This window comes from Spea bombifrons, chromosome 1 (genome assembly GCF_027358695.1).
Source record: "Spea bombifrons isolate aSpeBom1 chromosome 1, aSpeBom1.2.pri, whole genome shotgun sequence".
Classification (NCBI taxonomy): Eukaryota; Metazoa; Chordata; class Amphibia; order Anura; family Pelobatidae; genus Spea; species Spea bombifrons.
In genome coordinates, this window is record NC_071087.1 from 143,185,271 (window position 1) to 143,205,317 (window position 20,047).

Below are 20,047 nucleotides of genomic sequence, written 5' to 3' on the forward strand. Positions count from 1 at the left end.
GCTGGTGATGAACATGAACAGCTGTAAAAATATAGTCCCAGTTGGCAGTTACATGCTTGCTACAGGCTGACCATCTTTATGTGAACTATGAATGCACAGATTAGATAAGTATTCAATAGAATGGGATGTTCATCTTGTAAAGACGGTTTGCTTCATCCTTCTTCACAATTCTGTAAAATATGTTTTTTAAATGTCCACCCCCTCCAGACTTGTAATCGAACATATATCATGCTGAGCAAGGGTTGTCAATGCTCTGAGAGTGAGCATGAGTCGTGTATTTATTTATTTTTAATGGTTAAGATGTGTTTCCTCAATGCAATGCCTCATTTCTTCCATCCATAACCTCAACTATTCAGTGGTAACCCCCATGACACATGAGACCTACATTAAATGCAGTGCTAGCACTTTCCTGCTGTAAATATTAGCGTAAACCTGGATATTTGTTATATAGCTCCCCTTTTTTTTAACATTTATGGAAATTACTATCTTTTTGAGGAACAGCATAATGTTATTGAATTTGGATGTTTGGGAGGGGCAAGCGAATTCAGATTTCAGGGCAGTGATTCATGGCTTTTGTTTCAGGGATTAGTGAAGCCATTGGTGTTTGCGTTACTGACGCCTGTCTTCCAGAGATAGGGTTCTAGTAGATTACAGTGTATTTCAGAAACATTTCTCTTTTAGATTATGGTGGATCACAGGTACCTAGCGGCATCGTCAAATGTCACACCATAACCTCGTAAAGTCTAGGCCAGTAGATCCTGTATATGTAATCCGGAGTCTCCGGTCAGTTTCTTCTTTCTTCTTTCACGCCGGGGCACGTGACTATTCTCACATCCCTTCCATCTCCCGCACACCAAAGGATGTCTAGTCTGGGCATTTTCACAAAGCCACTACCCCAGACGCGGGAAGGCTCCCTGTGGAAGGTATTTTCACGCCCCGCGGACTGGCTCTTTTGACCCTGTAACAGTTCAGGTAAATACTCATGGTCAGCTGTACGGTGTGGGTGATACCCGTGGCTGGTGGGATGTGATGTAAATGTAGGCAAAGCCTAATGACATGCAGCATACTGCGCATGCTCAGTACACCCAACAGTCCCTGAAATATTATTATTTATTGTTTTATATAGCACCATCAAATTCCATAGCGCTGTACAATGGGTGGACAGGACATAAGTAGTATGTAACATAACAGTTTGACTTACAGAGACAACAGGTGAGAAGGGCCCTGCTCAAACGAGCTTACAAGAAGAGTAACACTTGTTACTTGTAGCTGAAACAAGGGCATGAAACCCCTGACAATGTGTAATATGCAACGTGTAATATACAATGTGTAATATACAATGTGTAATATGCAACATGTAATTTACAATGTGTAATATACAATGTGTAATATGCAACATGTAATATACAATGTGTAATATACAGAGCTGTCATCACTTCTTGCTGGGGAAGCTCACTAGAGTTCGCCCTTCATAATGCACAAAGATCGACTTTAATCCTCAGATCTCTTGTACACCTGTATTTGGGTCAAAAACAATTGGTTAAAATAGATAACCAACATGGCTGCGTCCTGAAACAGCGACATTTTTTTTGTCTCCTACCGACTGCCGCAGAGACCGAGTGGAAGGCGGGGAACGTTGGTCACATGCCCGGGCGTCACTTCCGACCCTCCCTCTTGGCTTCCATCTTGCTCCCCGCGTGTGTGCTCCTGTTTTACCGGGGCTCTTTGGGAAGCCTTTAAACCCGCTCCATTCCCCGCATACGCCCGCCTGCCGGCTGCAGAAGGTGAGAGAACGCTGAGCGGGTCGGAAGGGTTTGGCCGGAAAGGCCCGAGGGGCCTGTGTTGGTCGGTGACAGGGATGCGCAGCCCCGAGTACGCGGCCTGAATGATGCTGTGCGGCAGTGTGTCGTTCCCTTGATACCGTGCGGTGTGTCTGGGGCCTCGTGCATCTCCGCCGTGTCTGTTCTATGTGATTCCCGCCAAACCTATTTGACGTGTTTATCGCTCCTGTCACCGGGGCCTTGAGCCGCTAGTTTTTGGGTTGAGGGGCGGATTGGTGTAAGGAAGGTTCTGTGTGCCCCTCCCGGTAATATGCTCTGTGCTGTATAACGGGCTATCGCGATAACCCCACAGCCGTTGAGAAGCATTGTAAAGGAATATAACACCAGAGCACGACAGCTCATGGGGTTTATTCACTAAATGGAGCTTCTGTCATTATATGGGGCCAACACCGGCAGGCCTATCCAGCAAGCACTGAGCTGGCCCTGAATAATGTATAAGTCAACTGGTGATGAGAACTAATACCGATACAGCTGTACCTTATTCAGAGCCAGCCAGGCTCTTCCTGCAGAAGCAGCTCACTAGTGCTGGCCGTTTATAATGTATAGTGACGTCATGGAGGTAAAACTCATCTGGCAAGGCTTCCTTTAGTGAATAGACATGTGATGTATTTACAGTCACCTTGGAAACTGCTTGCAAATGGACCGTTCAGTGCTCTCAGTAACGTGAGGTTAATCCTTTGACAAGGGCCTCCTTATTGTAAAGCCAAAGGGTCCTCCATCTTGCACCGTCTGTCAATATATGTTTAATATTATAGTGTAACTGAGGTGTAATAATCTGTTTATTTTGGTTGACCCGCTATTTGTAAGTCTTAGCCATATTTTGGTAATGGTTCGTAATTGTTACGCTAGAAGTGGCTGTGACTGCACGTGATGCAGGATAATTTGACAGCCTAGTCTGTAACCGCGGGCCGTTAATAATAGTTAATAATCTGTAATTTTGCAGATGACCTCGTGAGTTTGAGTGTTTATAAGTAATGCCTCCTGCTGATTACGGTTAACAATGTCCTACTTTTAAGAAAAAAATAATCTGGCGGCATCAGCAGTCGTTCTGTGAAATGCCGCCTTGTAACCCGGGTCCCGCACTACGTGCCGCTTTACATTCAATCGCCTTTTTTTTTTACTCTTCAGATGAAAGAAAACATCATGAATCAAGAAAAATTAGCTAAACTGCAAGCACAAGTGCGCATTGGTGGGAAGGTAAGCCATTCCAATAAATACGCCGCACATCACAGGTAGATCGTGGCTGGTTCGGTGTTTGAAAATCTCTGCGGTCGTTAAACCCTGCAACATGTTTGGATTAATGAGCATTAAACTAGAAACTTGAATTTCTTGTTCGCTGCCGCCCCGCTCCGCTCGCACTCCGTGATAGACGGCTAGATGTTGGTGCGAGTGATCGCGGGAGGGTGCGGTTAAGCCTCGTTCTCTATCTCCGCTAACCACGTTTCAACACTTCAAGGATGTATTGGCCTCACATTTAAAGAAGAAAAGGCAGAACCGGCCTCTGCTTCCTTCCCGAGGCTCTTGGTTGTTATCAGCTCCTGACTGCTAATACGTTCTCTATATCTCGCCTATGCATTTCTCTACCAAAAGGGCTGCAATAAACCCATCGCTTCGGGCCATAGAGTAGCAAAGACAAGGTTGAGGACTGAGTTTAGGGAAACGCACACTGGCCGTCGGCCTTCACATTAACTATTCGCTGAACCCACGAGGCCTGCAGACAGCTGCTGGGTGACTTACTGGCCACAACACTTACAAGCCGACTATATGTGCTTCACTGATCCCACAGAACAGGGGGGGCATAGTAAGCTTTCTCTGAAACCACATAGTCAGGGATAGCTATGAGAAATGATTTACCCCTACTAAATATCTCTATTTACAGGAGTATTGTCTTGGTTTTATTTTTATATGGCGTGTGTATAATAATTTATATATATTTACTATTCCTAATGTGTTCTTTTCAGTTGGGATTTATGTGAAATTTAAAACTAAGCACTGCCATTTTTGTTTGAAACGATAAACTGATTTTCATTATTTTAACCATTTTCCCCCGTGTGATCTGTTTTCCAGGGAACTGCCCGCAGAAAGAAGAAGGTTGTACACAGAACAGCCACTGCCGATGACAAGAAGTTGCAGTTCTCTCTGAAGAAGCTGGGTGTGAATAACATCTCTGGCATAGAAGAGGTATCTGTTCTCCCTCGTTCGGGTTTAGATGGACATGTTGTATGGCGTAGTTTTGTTTACTCGTATAGTAGAGCGATTACCGCTTCTATTCACTTGGGAGTTTCCCCTCATGAATGCCCTGTGCTCTGTATGCTTTATGTGGCTGTTTTGCATGGGACATTTTTATTTGTATAAACTTGTTTCTTTAGGCCACCAGGATCAGTTGTAATTATCCAGATTAACTATCAATCTTTCTGAATTCAGAGCACAATTTATAAACTGGTCTGAGGGCCCTAACAGGTTCCGTTTATGATGTAAAAATCATGGCTACAGCTAGCCTTTGGCTAAAGCCTGCTTTATGTAAAAGTTTTTGTTAGGTTTTGCTTTAACCCCTTCGCGACCTTTGCCGGTTCAGGACCGTCATGACAAGAAGGTCACTAAATGACCTTTGACGGTCCTGAACCGTCAAAAAGTTAAATAAGCTTAGAAAGTGATCAAGGATCACTTTCTTCGCTTAAACGGCCTTGCTGCAATGCCTCGATGTCGAGGCATTCAGCAAGGCCGAGATCGGCATCGGGGGCCATGTCTGGCCCCTCCCCGGGGCGTCAACAGCCGCCATACATTGTATGGCGGCGGACGCCCGTTTTAAAAGCGTTTAGGAGGCGATCAACGATCGCCTCCTAAACTTAAATGGTGTCGCTGGAATGCCTCGATCAGGAGGCATCCAGCGACACCAAACACTTACCTTTAGGTGGGCTGTGACCGCTCCGGAGAGCGGTCACAGCCACAGCTGCCGGTGATCTTCGCCATCAAGTAAGATGGCCGCCGCTCTGTAAAAAAAACAAACAAGAAAAAGTTTGCTAGATGGTCTCCAGACCCTCTAGAGAACTGGCTCCACTTGCTGGTTGAATACAGGTACTGCATTCAACCATGCAAGTCAATGGAGCCCAGCTTTCTAATCACTGTGATTAGTAAAATATTCAAAAAAAATAAAAATAAAAAAATAAAAAAAATGGAAAAAAAAAAAAATGTGCTAACATTTAAAAATAATTATGCAGTGATGTGACTAGATGAACCATCCAGTACCAGCAAAATGTGTAAAAAAAAATATAAAAAAAAGTATTAAAAAAATAAAAAAAATAAAAAAATAAAGTTTATTATTTTGAGCAAGTGCTAAAATTTCTCAAAAATCTCAAAGAGTTAAAATAAAAGCACTTCAAATACCCAAGGGGTGTCTAATATATAAAAAAAATGGCTGATGGGGTAAATTGGAGTGGCCTAGCTCACAGATAGGGCATAGGTACAGACTGACCAAAATGGAGAAAAAAAGCGCACTTCCCAAATGTGGCATTTTAAATCTGAAACAACCCGACAAACCCATGCATGTCGGGTATCACTGCACTCAGGAGATGTTCCTGAACACATATTGGGGGGTTGTTTGACAGTGACATATACCAGAACCTGTATATCTATAACTAAAGTACAATTTGTGTGAAAAAAATTACTATTACAAAGTTTGACAAAGTGTAGTTCTATAATTGGTGCATGGAAAGGGTTAAAATAACAACATTCGGAATACCCTGGGGTGTCTAGTTTTCCAAAATATATGGTTTGAATGGGTTAAATTGAGTTAACCGGCTTCAAAGATATTCCAAAGAGGAGATGGAGGCAGAATGACCAGATTTGTTAAAAAAGATTTGGAAATCATAAAACGCTGCTTGTACTTATTGCCCTATAACGTACAAAAAACAGCAAAAAAACATAAAAACATTGGGTATCTCTAAACTCAGGACAAGTAGTAGAATCTATTTAGCTAGTTTTTTTACTTGCTTTTTTAGGTGAGTAAAAGATTTTTCAAATAAAAGTCATAAAATGTCTTTTTTTTTCAATTTTTCACCATGTTTTTTTTATTTTTTTTATAGTAAATAAGATGATACGATCAAAATAATGGTATCTGAAGAAAGCCCATCTTGTCCTGAAAAAAACAATATATAACTTATGTGGGTACACTAAATGGGTGAGGAGAAAATTACACCTGAACACAAGCACCACAAAAGTGTCAAAACAGCCTCGGTCCCACAGGGTAGAAAACGAAAAATGAGCCCGGTCCTTAAGGGGTTAAACATCAATAGGCCTTTTTATGACACGTTCCTTTTGTTTACAGGTGAATATGTTTACAAACCAAGGGACTGTCATCCACTTCAACAACCCTAAAGTGCAGGCCTCTTTGGCTGCCAACACCTTCACCATTACCGGGCACGCTGAAACCAAGCAGCTCACAGAGATGTTGCCCAGTATCCTGAATCAGCTTGGAGCAGACAGTCTGACTAGCCTGAGGAGGCTGGCAGAGGCTTTGCCAAAGCAATGTAAGTACTAGGAACTGATCGGTGTGTGTGTATATATATATATATATATATATATATTAGCTTGTCATTCGTTGTGTTCATTCAGTAATAGCTAGAATTTTATATTCATTTCCCTCTTTAAGATTTGGGGAGTGGTGAGATATACATAATATATAAAAACAGCAATATTTATAAGTGGGTAACATCTTGTGGGGCTAGTAATGTCTGTGTGATCGTTTTTAGGCTGCTGTGAATAAATGTTCCAATGATAAGCACTAAAGTGGAATGGCTTTCTTTAAATGCTGTTAATGTTTGATTACTGAATTGTATTTCAGCTCTGGATGGGAAAGCACCACTTGCAACGGGGGAGCAGGATGATGATGATGTTCCAGGTCAGACAACTTTCATTTTTATGCACGATTAAATATATATATTTAAAAAAAAAAAAAGTGTACGGCTTCCAGCAGAATACTTTTTTTTACGGTTTTTGAGATTAAGCTCCCTGCTTTGGGCAATCTATAAATAGTTTTATTAAAACAACTTGGTCATGACACCTCTTGTTTAACGGGGAGTTGGAAGGAACAGTTTATAGGGAAAACGACACTGATCTAAAACTTCTGGGACATCGATTGAAAAACTGTTTCAATGAGTATCTCGCCATATTCTAACCTGTTTTCTTTCTCTTACAGAACTTGTTGAGAACTTTGACGAGGCTTCAAATAAAGAGTCTGTCTGATTTAACTTAAACCACTGAGAAGCAGTGCTGCTATTTTATATTGTGACTGCTTTATTTTTGTTCCTCTGTTTTGAACCTAATGAGATTAAGTATTCTTGGATTTGAAATCCTTTATAGCGGCTACCCAATAAACTGCTTGTGCAGACTATTTGCCTTTGTGGCTCCGTTTAACTGAACAGTTCTGCAAATAAGGCTCGACAATACAATAAAAATTCATGAAATATTTCTGTGCTGGGCATGTTATGAAATTGTTCAGATCGACAAACTAACAACTATATGCATACTCTATGTACGTACTTGGAAACATATCATGGAAGCGTTTTCAACTTGGAATAAGGTGGTCAGTTGGCTTCCTACAGGGTCTCGGCTCATAGGAAAAAATGAACCTTTATTTTTGCGCTTGCGATTATTTGCGTCCTCTCTCCCCTGAAAGGAACAGCTATGTCGATCTTAATTCTTTGACGTGTCTGCACCATTTCTAGATGCAAATATTTTGTTTGAAACTTTCTGCAGCCCTTTCAATTTGACGACATGCTTGCCTGTCTGCTGGCCATGTATGGATCATAATGCTAAATAAGTTCCTAATACAGAAATTGTGTCTAAGCATCTGTTAATTTGCAGGAACGCCATTATATAATATAAGCCCCCCCCCACACTTGGTGCAATGTCATCATTCTCGGTACGTGGATATGTATCTGTAATTGCTGACCCAAGATGCTTTGGTCCTGTTTACTTGTCACAAAAAAACAGAAGACCTGTCCCAATGCCTAAATTTATGTGGGGTTTATTTAATGACTTCTGTATTAGCATATTTCAGCATTCTAAAATGTATTGGCTACTGAAAGACACAGTTTATGTACATTTAAATAGTTGTAACAAATGAGAAAAAAAAAATTCTAGTAGGTCACAATGTCACTTGGCTATACATTTATCTGAAAGCTCTTCTTCCTCTAAAACATTTCCTTCCACCCATCGACATGGTCCTTTTTCTAAGTGTAGAACGTGGATTAACATGTTAGTTCATCGCTCCAGTCTGCACAGTCCTGCACATTGTCACGACAGCGCGTTTTCGGAATGCAGTCGCAGTCGGCGAAGAAAACTGTGTTACATCTCCAGCCGGGACACACAGGACAGCGCAGGGCTGCGGAAGTTAAAATGCTTGGAATGTTAAATTTCCATTGCTAAAAATAGTAAACATGAGGTTTGAATCCATAATCATCAGTTACATATATACTTTTTGGACTTACGTTTTATCGTATGTATATACCGTGGGATCTGCATGATTAGTCTAGATCAGTAGCTTATCTTTACCCTATTAAACTTGCTGACTGCGGGCGATTGGTTAAAGCTGCCTTTTTAATATAAAGAAGGAATAAAGAGAAGCAGAGAGAACTTCATGATATGAGCTCATTTATAATACTGGCTGACATGTAACAGCTTCTACAAAGTATACTTTTAAACTATCTGCCAAGTATTAAACATGTAAGGGTGCAGGCTACTGGTAGTTTTAATAAGTGAGGTTCCTCTTAATTTTGGGGACTATTTTTATCTCAGAGGAGTTCTGTGGTCTGTTGGCAAAACCCACTGATCTAATGCCTTCCCTATAACGAACTTGCCTCTATCGTTTTTATGATCAGCGTTTGTTGAAGAGGAGAAAAAAGTAATTAGAGAAGTAGTTTAGAGGACTGCTCACAGTAACAAACTTTATCGCTTGTAATCTAAGAAATACAATGTTCCTGCACAATAAACCTATAGCTGTGGAACAGCTTTATAACACTGGCTTGTGTGTTAGGTAGATTGTTTTATATTGCTTGCGCATGACCATTTGCCTCCAACGCCTGGTGCTCAGAAGTGAAAACCGGTAACGGTCCATCAGGTGATGACAGCAAACAGGTTGGGCAAAAACAACTCTCCAGCACCGGATGGAACGTAGGTGGACCACTTACCCGATTCATCCGAACAATCCCCGCAGTCATTCTTTTTGTCACAGAGTCTGTCAACGTATGTCCAAGATATTTTGTTTGCACACCTGAATACTAAGTTCTCCGGGAGGCTATTAGGTAAATTGCCTGTCGGTGTAAGAAAATATTTGTATTTTATTTAATAAGATTATATTATCTCTATGTAGAATATGTAGAGTGTGTCAGAAACTTTTGAGGGCAGGACTGGTTTAGATGTGTCCCTTATCAGCATTTTATTTTGTTTGCTGTACTGCGCAGTAAACGGATTTCGCTTCTTTTTGGTTACCTTAAGTATGCAGATTTACCTAAATACATCAGGGATGTTTCTGTCCTTAGCGTACATTTCTCTAGTTGTGCGCTTCGTTCTCAATAATGTTAATTTTTATTTAATGTTGCATGGTTAATATTTTGGTTTAATCGTTAAATGTGGAATGTTTTTTCAGCCTCCCCTTTTGGGATATAAGACACATTGACACATGAAAGAATGAAATGGACATCTCTGCTACTGACCACAGTAACGCATGGACTCATCCTCTCCATTAGAACAGGCCACTGTCCCGTCACAAAGAGCTGAAGCTCTGATGCACGTCAGTCGGTCGTCACACAGGAACCCAGTGGTGTTAGAAGTTGTTTTACACTGGCGGGAAAATAAATCTGAGGAATCATAGAAACATAGAATCAGATTGCAGTAAAGAACCATTCGGCGCATCTCGTTTACCCAGCAGTGACTTGGACCTACTTGTTTTAGAATCAGGAAAGCCATATAGTTATCCTATATATGTTTAATTTCTCTTAATGTATTAACCTCTACCAACTCTGTGATTGGAGGCTGTTCCACTTATCTACCACCCTTTTAGTAAAGTAAAATCAAAATGGCAGCTCTTATGGAATCCAGTGGCAAAGATAACAGGTTATACAGTACACATGAATTTATGTCATGACATAAGCTATGGCATCATCTGGATATATCCCAGCTCCCTTAAGGTGTTGAAAGTTTACTTATCACTGGTTTCAGCTCAATGTCAACTCAAGCAAAACTTGGCAGCACTGAGGATGGCAATTCATGGAAACACTATTCATTTCAGCAGATCCCAATCAAAGTACATCATGGTGGCCCTGATCACATTTTAGTGAATACCATGAAACTTTACATCTCAGGGCTTTATGCTGGCTAACTTGGTCCATCGTTCATCCCTTTTTAAAGTAAGGCTTGCTTGTAATAAATGAGAAGCAATTTGTTCTTGATAGCCTGTCAAAACTGTCTATATAGTTCTGGTTGCCGTTGTGGGTTAATGAGGAACATCAAACTCTCGTTCTGATTTTGCTTAGTTCAGTAAAGTAGCCCAGAGTGGACTTCTTTGTCTTTATGTCTCCTTTATTCTGCTTGTGGTCATGGAGTTCCAATTCGTTCCATATGAATCCCTGTGTCCCATTCAGCCAGCTGGCATGGAAGGATAAACATGGTGATTCTCGTATAGAGTGCTTTAGAAATGTACGGCAGTAATAGCTGAATTCTATTTCTATGAGACAAACCTTTTATTATAATTTACCACAAAAAAGACCTTTTTACGGCGATTGGAGTATATTCATACTTTGATCATCTGGGATTCCATAAATGACTCCTAAAGTTACGAGGGCAGCGACAGCCCCAAGGATGAGGAGCACTGAGCCGGTGATACACAGACATCTTCTAGTGCAGCTGCAACCACCATCTGTAAGGAAAACAGACATTGGTAACGCAATGCTCCAGTCTCTAGCGGGTTTTTCTAAGCTAGCAATAAGTACATACTGGAAATATGAGGAGATGATACGTATGAAAGGGATGCTGGTGACAAATGAAAACTGGTCTTATCTTTAGAGCAACCAATGGAATATTTCAGTTTAATGAACAGAAAGAAAAAAATCCCAACAAGGAACGAAAATCACTATATCTGATGTGAAAAAGTAGGTATAAAAAAACCCTTTTTTTTGTAATAAGATTGTAAAGATTTTGTAAAATTGAAGGTATTGAACGCCAGGTGACGCAGGACACAATACACTCCGCTGGGTGGTAGTTACTTCTGATGCATTTTGTCCAAAGTGCTGGACTTAGTCAGTTTAGGCTAACAAAACCTAAAAAGCAATATTCTAAAAAGCTATGCAACTCAAAGTCAAAAACCATGTGGTTATAATGGGGTCTCTGTCTGCGAAGATCTGCAGCACCCAACCCATGCCATTGAGATATCTATTGAGATCTTCAGCAGATAACTGTCACAACACAGGGATGTTCTGCAAGCTGGTGCTCCAATGCAGCGAGATGTATGGAAAGCTCCTTGAAGCACTGAGATGCTGGCCCGCACATTGCCTCATGATTATGCACTTATCTAGTGTGGAACTTGCACGGAGATGCAGTGTCTCGTTTACCCCCGCCATCTGCTGCATGCTTTTTACTGTTTTGGGTTAAATAAAAGTAAAGCACCATACCCAGGAGGCATCCCGTGTAGAGTTGCTGCACTTCAGTGTTGAATAATAAAAGTGGTAGCACAATTAAATGCTACACTTAGTTAGTAGTTTTCTTTAAAAGTTGTTTTCAATTCTTAGTTCGCTTGAATGAGTTTTTAAATTAACAGTATACCGGTAATTCCCTTCCCATTTTACCATTCCATCTTGTGACAATTTGGCATGATCTGGAGGACAATGCAATTTAGGCTGGTTATAACATTGAGATTAAACTTGGCACTTAGTGCTGGTTTTTGATTTATGTAGGGAATTGGAATAATAATAATAATAATAATAATAATAATAATAATAATATAATGAAATTATTTACCTTTTTTATGTTGGAATGACACAGACCTTCTTGAGTCCCATTCAGTTGATATTGAGAAAGTGTCATAGTCCTACCACGAGAAAAACACACTTATTTGTGTCTGGAATGCGTAGAAATAATTGAAGGCTCTTTCATGTTGATTTATTATCTTGAGACCAGTATGATTATGATGGCAGAAGATGCAATAAATTATAGAAACTCATGAGACTAAATGAGTCAGAATAATTTAAAGCAAATGTGAAGAAAAGAGGTTGTTTTATAGTAAGGCATTATGTGATAGAATTCGCGTATTACATCAATCTATTTACCTGGTAAGCTGGAAACACCTTGTTTGAAGGCATCTCATTTCTGTTCACTCATTAGGGTTCTGTTGAGACTGAAATGACAATCACTGAACTGATACATATCGCTGGTATGTCTGCCCCACAAACATTGTATTGAAATAGTTAGTGAACATGTCTCTTTACACTGCTCTACAGGCAGAGCCGGCCTTAGGCGTTGTGGCGCCCTGTGCGGACTACTCCTCTGGCGCCCCCCCTCACTACCCCTTCAAACTACCCGTCCTCTCTGCCCCTTTAAACTACCCCCCCTCAAACTACCCCTCCCCTCTACCCCTTCAAACTACCCCTCCCCTCTGCCCCTTCAAACTACCCCCCCCTGCCCCTTCAAACTACCCCCCCCCTCTGCCCCTTCAAACTACCCCCCCCTCTGCCCCTTCAAACTACCCCCCCCCCACTTACCTTGTTGCCGGAGTCCTGCGGTAAGAGCGGGAGGCATCCGTCTTCTCGCTCTGCCGGCATTTCATGTTGAGCGCCGGTATAGTCCGGCGCTCAACATGAGATGCTGGCACCGCGACGGAGTCACGGAGAGTAAGGGGCGCCGAGCGGTTGCCGAGAACTTCACGAGCAACCGCTCGGCGCCCCTGACCGGGACTTAGATTAAAGCATCGGGTTTTTTTTAAACTTTATTTAACATCAATGATGTTAAATAAAGTTTAAAAAAAAACAAAAAAAAAACCGATGCTTTAATCTAAGTCCCGGTCAGGCGCCCCTGCAACCATGGCGCCCTGTGCGGTCGCACAGGTCGCACAGGTCGCACACCCCTAAGGCCGGCCCTGTCTACAGGGCCATACCACATAGTCCAACCTGACTCTTGGCTGTAAGAAAACTTACAAGGGAACTAGGGAAGTAGATCCAGGGTCATCTGGTTGTACATTCAGTACCTGTGAATGCTGCGTGGACAAGCAGGGGGAACCTTCACTTACTGAACACTCGTGGCCTGGACCCTTGCAGGCTTTGGGGCCTGGTAGCCCCATTGTGAGTAGAAGATGGGGCAGTGGCAGGAGCATGGCACAGGGCCATGGAAGCAGCATGAAGTGGGACACGGCACAGGGCCCTGCCTTTAGATTTGTAGTGGGCCCCAAGATTTTTGATGGTGGCCATGAGCAAATCTGTCACGTTCCCAAACTCTAAAATTGCAATAAAACCTTAAACATTGGATTTACAGATTAAATAAACATGTACTCACATGTATACCATTAGGAAAAGTTCTGTTGTGGTGCTACACCCCTAGCATGTCCAGAGGGCTATCCTAAAGCTTGACGCTAGAGGAATATTAATTCGGTCCCAAAGGGCACACTCCCAAAACACAAAACTTCATTTAAACTTTTAGTGCTATTATACAAATCCCACCTGGCCAATTGATTTCAATGAATACTAACTTTATATATAAATGATTCTATCTGTAATATGAACTGCATTCGTAATTCATGTGTACGTTACAATCGAAACAAGTTTATTTTTGTTCATTTATATAAAAAGCAAATGCAAATTATGCTTTGCTTTGGTAACTTGTTGAAATTTAAGATATTTGTAAAAAAATTTACCCTGAATTCATTTTAAAAATGTGGTCAGGTTGCCTAGAGCAGAACCATTGTGGATTTCCTCAGGTCCCACACTTAGGAGCGCCCCACACTGACACTGCTTTCCACTCAGTAAAGTGGACCACCAGGATAAGATGTCAAACACCACCACTTGACTTCTCAGACCTGCCCAGACCACATATATGAGGGAGGGCAGAACTTCAATTTGCCTCTTCCTTAGGACAAAGAGGCCCTACAAATTCCCCTTACCCTGAACTCCACAAGCGCTGACCCAGAGAACTTATTATGATGGACCTGATGATTTACTAATTTCTGACTTTCATTAAATTAAAATTTTAAAAGTACCGGCAGATTCTGCAGTGCCGTTACACAAGGGGGCCAATTAAAATGAACAATAACATTATAACTGACAATTTACAATTTGATAATTAAAACACAGTGGCACAGAAGGAGAAGAGTGCCCATTTAATGTGAGTTTATCATCTATCAAGTGGTTGAGGGGGAATTAAATGAGAAGAAAAGGGATATGTGACCTAAATGGCACTTAGGGTGCATGCTTGAGGAACTCGCCTTCTCTTGATCACAGTTGGATTCTTACAGTTACCCTTGTATTGAATTGTAAAGAGAAACACCTTCTGCTTGGAAAAGGTACACTGTAGCCTTGTAGAAACCATATCTTACTTGGAGATCTTTTTTTTTATTGTGCCATTGTCAAAAAATAATTGTAGTGAGAACTGATATCGCATTAATAGGAGATCTGGAATAATAAAAGCAGTGCAGAGAAGTATTGCTATCCTTCATCTTAATGGGGAACTATTAACTGGAAATAAAGGCAGCTGCTCACAGGTCCTGACATGCCGGTTATTGAAAGTGATTTTAGAATTTACTACGAGCAGACAAGTTCTCATGCAGCGAACAGTAGCTGACGCTGGCCGTAGACATTGGGTGACACTGATTATAGCATTATAAAGACTGGAGAACACGTTTAGTTTTTGCATTATTGATTGTATCTTCACTGAGTAGATGATAAGGGCTTGAAGTTCTTACAACAGAAAAAATGAGTTGAATGGTCCTTATTAAAATATATTAATGAATCACTTAAAATTATTTTAAATGATTCATGTGTTTTCATGTACATTAACCTATTTACAAAAAGGAACTTTGTTAGAATTTATATAGTGACAACGATTTACGCAACGTTTCTTACAATACATACGTTAAAGGAGTACAGCAAAACCAGAACTGATGCACTAACCAATACATTTGGTAAAGAGGGCCCTCCGCAAGCTGACATATTAAGTGAAAGTTTTACACTGAAACAAGAATCTTTTCCAAATCCTGCATTTCGGCTCCCGTCCTCACAATGCATTTTAAAAGGCTGAGCCCAGGGAGCTTCTGCTGCCAGAGGACTAAGTTTGCCCCGCATAATTCCTAATTAGTGAGAAAACTTTCAAGAAATCTTCACCTATTCTTTTAGAAGTTCAATAAGGCTAACAAAACGGCACATTTGCCCTTTTTGTACAACCTCAGCCCCTATATATATATATATATATATATATATACATACATACCTTCAGAACTGCCTTTATTCTTTGTGGCATACTTTCTACAAGGTGCAGGAAACATTCCTCAGAGATTTTTGTCCATATGGACATGATGGCATCACGCATTTGCTGCAGATTTGTCAGCTACACATCCATGATGCCAATCTCCCATTCCACCACATCCCAAAGGTGCTCTATTGGATTGAGATCTGGTGAATATGGAGGCCATTGGAGTTCAGTGAACTCATTGTCATGTTCAAGAAACCAGTTTGAGATGATGTGAGTTTTGTGACATGGTGCATTATCCTGCTGGGAGTAGCCATCAGATGGGCACACTGTGGTCATAAAGGGATGGATATGGTCAGCAACAATACTCAGGTAGGCTGTCACGTTTACACAATGCTCAATGGGTACTAAGGGGCCCAAAGTGTACCAAGAAAATGTCCCCCACACCATTACACCACCAGCCTGAACCGTTCATACAAGGCAGGATGGATCCACGCTTTCACGTTGTTTATGCCAAAGTCTGGCCCTGCCATCTGAATGCCTGGAATCGAGACTCATCAGACCAGGCAACGTTCAGCCAGTATTTCATGTTGGTGAGCCTGTGCAGATTGTAGCCTCAGTTTCTTAGCTGACAGGAGCGGCACCCGTTGAGGTCTTCTGCTGCTGTAGCCCATCTGCTTCAAGGTTCGATGTGTTGTGCGTTCAGAGATGGGATTCTGCATACCTTGGTTGTAATGAGTGGTTATTTGAGTTCCTGTTGCCTGTCATCTCAAGCCAGTCTGCCCATTCTCCTCTAACCTCTGACATCAACAAGGCATTTCCGTCCACACAACTGCCACTCACTGGATATTTTCTCTTTTTCGGACCATTCTCTGTAAACCCTAGAGAGGGTTATGAGTGAAAATCCCAGTAGATCAGCAGTTTCTGAAATACTCAGACCAGCCCTTCTGGCACCAACAAGTCACTTAAATCCCCTTTCTTCCCCATTCTAATGCTCGGTATGAACTTCTCTTTGCCACGTCTCCATGCCTTAATGCATTAAGTTGCTGCGGTGTGGCTGGTTAGCTATTTGTGTTAACAAACAATTGAACAGATATACCTAATAAAGTGGCCAGTGAGTGTATATATTATACGTTTCACTATTTTTTTTTGGGTCTTTGGATAACCTGATCTGGTCTTTGGATAATAAGAATCCAATACACCAGCACCCAAAATAAATAAAAAGTTACTAAATAGTAAATAACAGATGTATTTTCAGTGTGAAACCTCTACAGGTTGTGAAAATGATGATTGACTGCTGTTTATGTAAGGAATTGCGAAGAATGTATCTTTTTACACAATTCTAATAATATGTATGCTTTATCTTCATTTGGGTGCCGCAACATCAATAGGACTCGTTTCCCGTTCCCAACCAAAGACTTGATAAATGTACAATGTAGCGCCTGCTGACACCAGACGTCCAGGTAAACAAAATAACAAAGTCCACATACCAAAACTAAAGCATATAATCTATATAATACATGATTATAAATAGTGGATTGGTTTAATAATATGAATTTTCATAGTTAGCTAATTCACTTTTTATAACTATGAATTCATGTTTTTTTTTATAACTTTAATATTTATTTTTTATTGCTATTCATGGGGATTATGTCCTCTATGTTGTGTAGTTATATTTTTTTGTGCATTTTAATTGCTTGATTGTATGTTTTGACTATTACCTTTGAATAGATAATAATAAAGCATTGAAGGAATGAGCAGCTTCTTTGACAGGAGATGCTTGGCTGGTAAGAATTATTTTTTAGGTAACCTTGTGATTGACAAATGTAGATAGAAAGACAAAATTTGGTGGCAGATAAGACCCATTGAGCCCATCTAGACTGCCCATTTTAATATTAGGCGGTAATATGTATGGAAGATATATTATGCAAGGGTCCTCACCTGCAACCTAAAACCAGATTAACTCAATATGACCGTATCTTCAGATCGGAACCTGACAGCTGGTTTCAGTCTCACACAGTTAGCTAAACAGTTACTTTCACAAATAGCAGCCATGATCAGGTATTCTCGTGCGTTTTATAATCCTTTTTTTATAATCCTTTATACTTCTCTGAAATTGATGGGAAATTGTGACTATGGATTCCTTTATTGAATCAATCATTTTCATGATTCCCATTCTCAAATAAAAAAAACAGCATTAAACTAAAGCTACAGTAAAATAAAGACTGCACTTTTATAAAGTTAACAAAGAGTATTTACTTACATGTGAGCAAGTTCTTGTCGGGTTATGTTGAGCGTGTGCTGGGTGTTTGTAGATACCAGTAATGTGATGTTAATTTGACCCTCACCACAAAGCTTTATCACCTCTTGCTTGCTCAATGACACACTCAAAGCCCTTCCTCCTCAATTCAGTTCTTGCATCTGTTCAAAAGAATGTCTCAATACTTTTATAATAATGTTTAAGTGGTTCCCCAAGCAACCACGCTATGCATTCCAAGAAGTCAACCTCACAACTAGATCCAAGACTATTAATGCTGTTAAAATGCCGTCGTTTGTTTACTTTATGCTCCCTGCCATTTTGTTATGTTACCCACTATCAGGAAACCCATAGGTAAAATATTTGTTCTTACATGAAAGAACACGTTATAACGTGAACAGGTATATCAGTAAATATTTCCATACATTAATGAGTAGGCTGTGGGACACATGATCTACATTGCTTTTTAGTGCTCAGATTTAAGAGAAACAGGCAGAGAGCCAAGGGCAATGAAAATTCACCTCCATCTCACTGAACCGCCAGGGATGAAGGGGTCTTTGGAGTGGCTATGATTGTATTTGGGGGCCAATGAGGAAGGCTTGCCTCAGGCTCCGTTATGGTTAAAGATGGCCCTGGCCCAGTCTAATGGGCTAGTCATATAGCTGTTGAGATCTCTTTGCAGTCCACACATTGATAGGTCCTCTCCTTCTGCTAGGGCATCAAAATGAAGCTCTATAAGAGAATAAATTACCACACACAGGAAATAAATTGAAAAGACCACAAATAATAATGCAACGAAGGATGGAAATCTGTAATTTCCTTATTCCTAAACTAAGTGACAGCCAGTAAAGAAAATGTGTCAAAAGACCCCAAGATAAGGGCCTTGGTTTTTAGGGGGTATTTCTATCAAAATCAAAATAATAAATACATTTTTCTTTTTCTTGAAAGTCACATTTCAGATAATCACAGAAGGTAATGAATATGGTTGATGACTGTCTCCATTAGAATAAGGAATTAATATTCTGAGTAATTAAAAATGCATTCTTCAAAAACAAAAATGTACTTACCTGAGATACAAGCTGCAGCGCTGCAGCAACCCTCTTCCTCCATGGTCTGAAGAGCCAAAATGCTCTGAATTTCAAAATGACTGCTCCCCAGACTGTGGAAAAGGATGGTCCGAACTCTGAAATAGGTTGCTGCACTAAATGAAATAGCCTTTCATGTCACATATAATAGAATTAGAAACCCTCTTAACGAAAAGTACGTCATGAATGTCCTATGGAAACACAACCCTGAGAGGCCCGCCATACACTTATAATAACAGCGAAGCAGCTTGTGTAACGCCAATTTATTATGGAGTATTTTCTAAAAGCTAATTCTTGTTTTATCATCCGTTTACTTAACCACGGTACAAATGAAAGTAGTAGGATTCATTGGAAAACGAATAATAATGTTTATATTGATAGAAAGAAACTCCTTATCTCATAAATGGTTGAATAAACACAAGTGACAAAAGTAAATCCAAAGCTGATGAGATCACGCCTTTCAAATGTACTTGAATGGAAAACAAAACTAATAGAAACCATATTTTTAAACTTGTCCATGTGTAATCGCAACAAAACCACAAAGAATCTGGTAATATAGACTAAAACATATACACAATAAAGCAAGAGGTAAATGATAGTGTTGTGCAGTGCATTGTTCTTCATCTATACCCAGCCAAAAGATCATCAATACACAAGCATGAAAAAAACATTCTATTCATTCATGTCTGCTTAGCAGGAGAGTTGTTGGAGAAGAATGGGTATCCAGTGAAGCAGAAATTAGTTCTTATTTAGAGTTTATTGGTTGAGTATAGACTGGGATGAGGTTAGGTGTCTTTACACGTGTTAACCTTCAATAGGTACATGTGAGTCCAGGCCAGAGAAGATTAGTAACCGGATCAGTAATGATGCAAGTCTTTAGAATTTATCCTTGTTCACTTGGCATCGTAAGTCACAAGCTATCCATTTTAGTGAGAAAGTAATATGCATAATTTTTAGCTCAATAGGAACAGCATGTGGTTTGTTTTTTTTACATCAGAAAAGAGCATTACGAGAAGCTTGGGCTCATAGAAAATAGGGCATAGTGATGGTTGTATTCAGGAAAAGTGTTAGATAGCATAACACGCAATTAACACTTGCATGACTTACACAATAAACACGTCACTTGTCTGAGTGTCAGAATGTATCTCCACTATTATTTATTATTATTATTACTATTATTTAGCAATAACATGCAGGTAAGGGAATGACAAGCTTGTCACCACATTTAAAGATTAATGTTCCAAAGAAAGTTTATCCCCTTTTTTATCATTGTGAAGATATATGGTTGGTACAAAATCTACCCCACTCTACTCCATGTAATGTGCTCACAGACATTCATTTTTCACATTCAATACAACTCTATGAGAACAGCCAAGGAATGTCAGAATCTTGGTGTCCAGAGCTAATGAGGTAATCAGGGG

General features: G+C 40.3%; 1 protein-coding gene across 1 annotated transcript; it reads left to right on the forward strand.

The window, feature by feature from the left end:
* Window positions 1–1,643: 1,643 nt before the first annotated feature.
* BTF3 (basic transcription factor 3) lies at window positions 1,644–7,307 on the forward strand. The gene is made up of 6 exons (XM_053475699.1): window positions 1,644–1,784; window positions 2,970–3,038; window positions 3,909–4,022; window positions 6,166–6,367; window positions 6,682–6,738; window positions 7,036–7,307. The coding sequence occupies exons 2-6, from the start codon at window positions 2,970–2,972 to the stop codon at window positions 7,080–7,082; spliced, it is 489 nt and encodes a 162-aa protein (XP_053331674.1). The 5' UTR covers window positions 1,644–1,784; the 3' UTR covers window positions 7,083–7,307.
* Window positions 7,308–20,047: the final 12,740 nt, after the last annotated feature.

Excerpts from the sequence above, each read along its gene's own strand:
- BTF3 (XM_053475699.1), top strand. The coding sequence starts at position 2,970 with ATGAAAGAAAACATCATGAATCAAGAAAAATTAGCTAAACTGCAAGCA. Across the intron at positions 3,039-3,908 it reads AAGTGCGCATTGGTGGGAAG|GGAACTGCCCGCAGAAAGAA; the intron begins GTAAGCCATTCC and ends TCTGTTTTCCAG. Across the intron at positions 6,739-7,035 it reads GGATGATGATGATGTTCCAG|AACTTGTTGAGAACTTTGAC; the intron begins GTCAGACAACTT and ends TTTCTCTTACAG.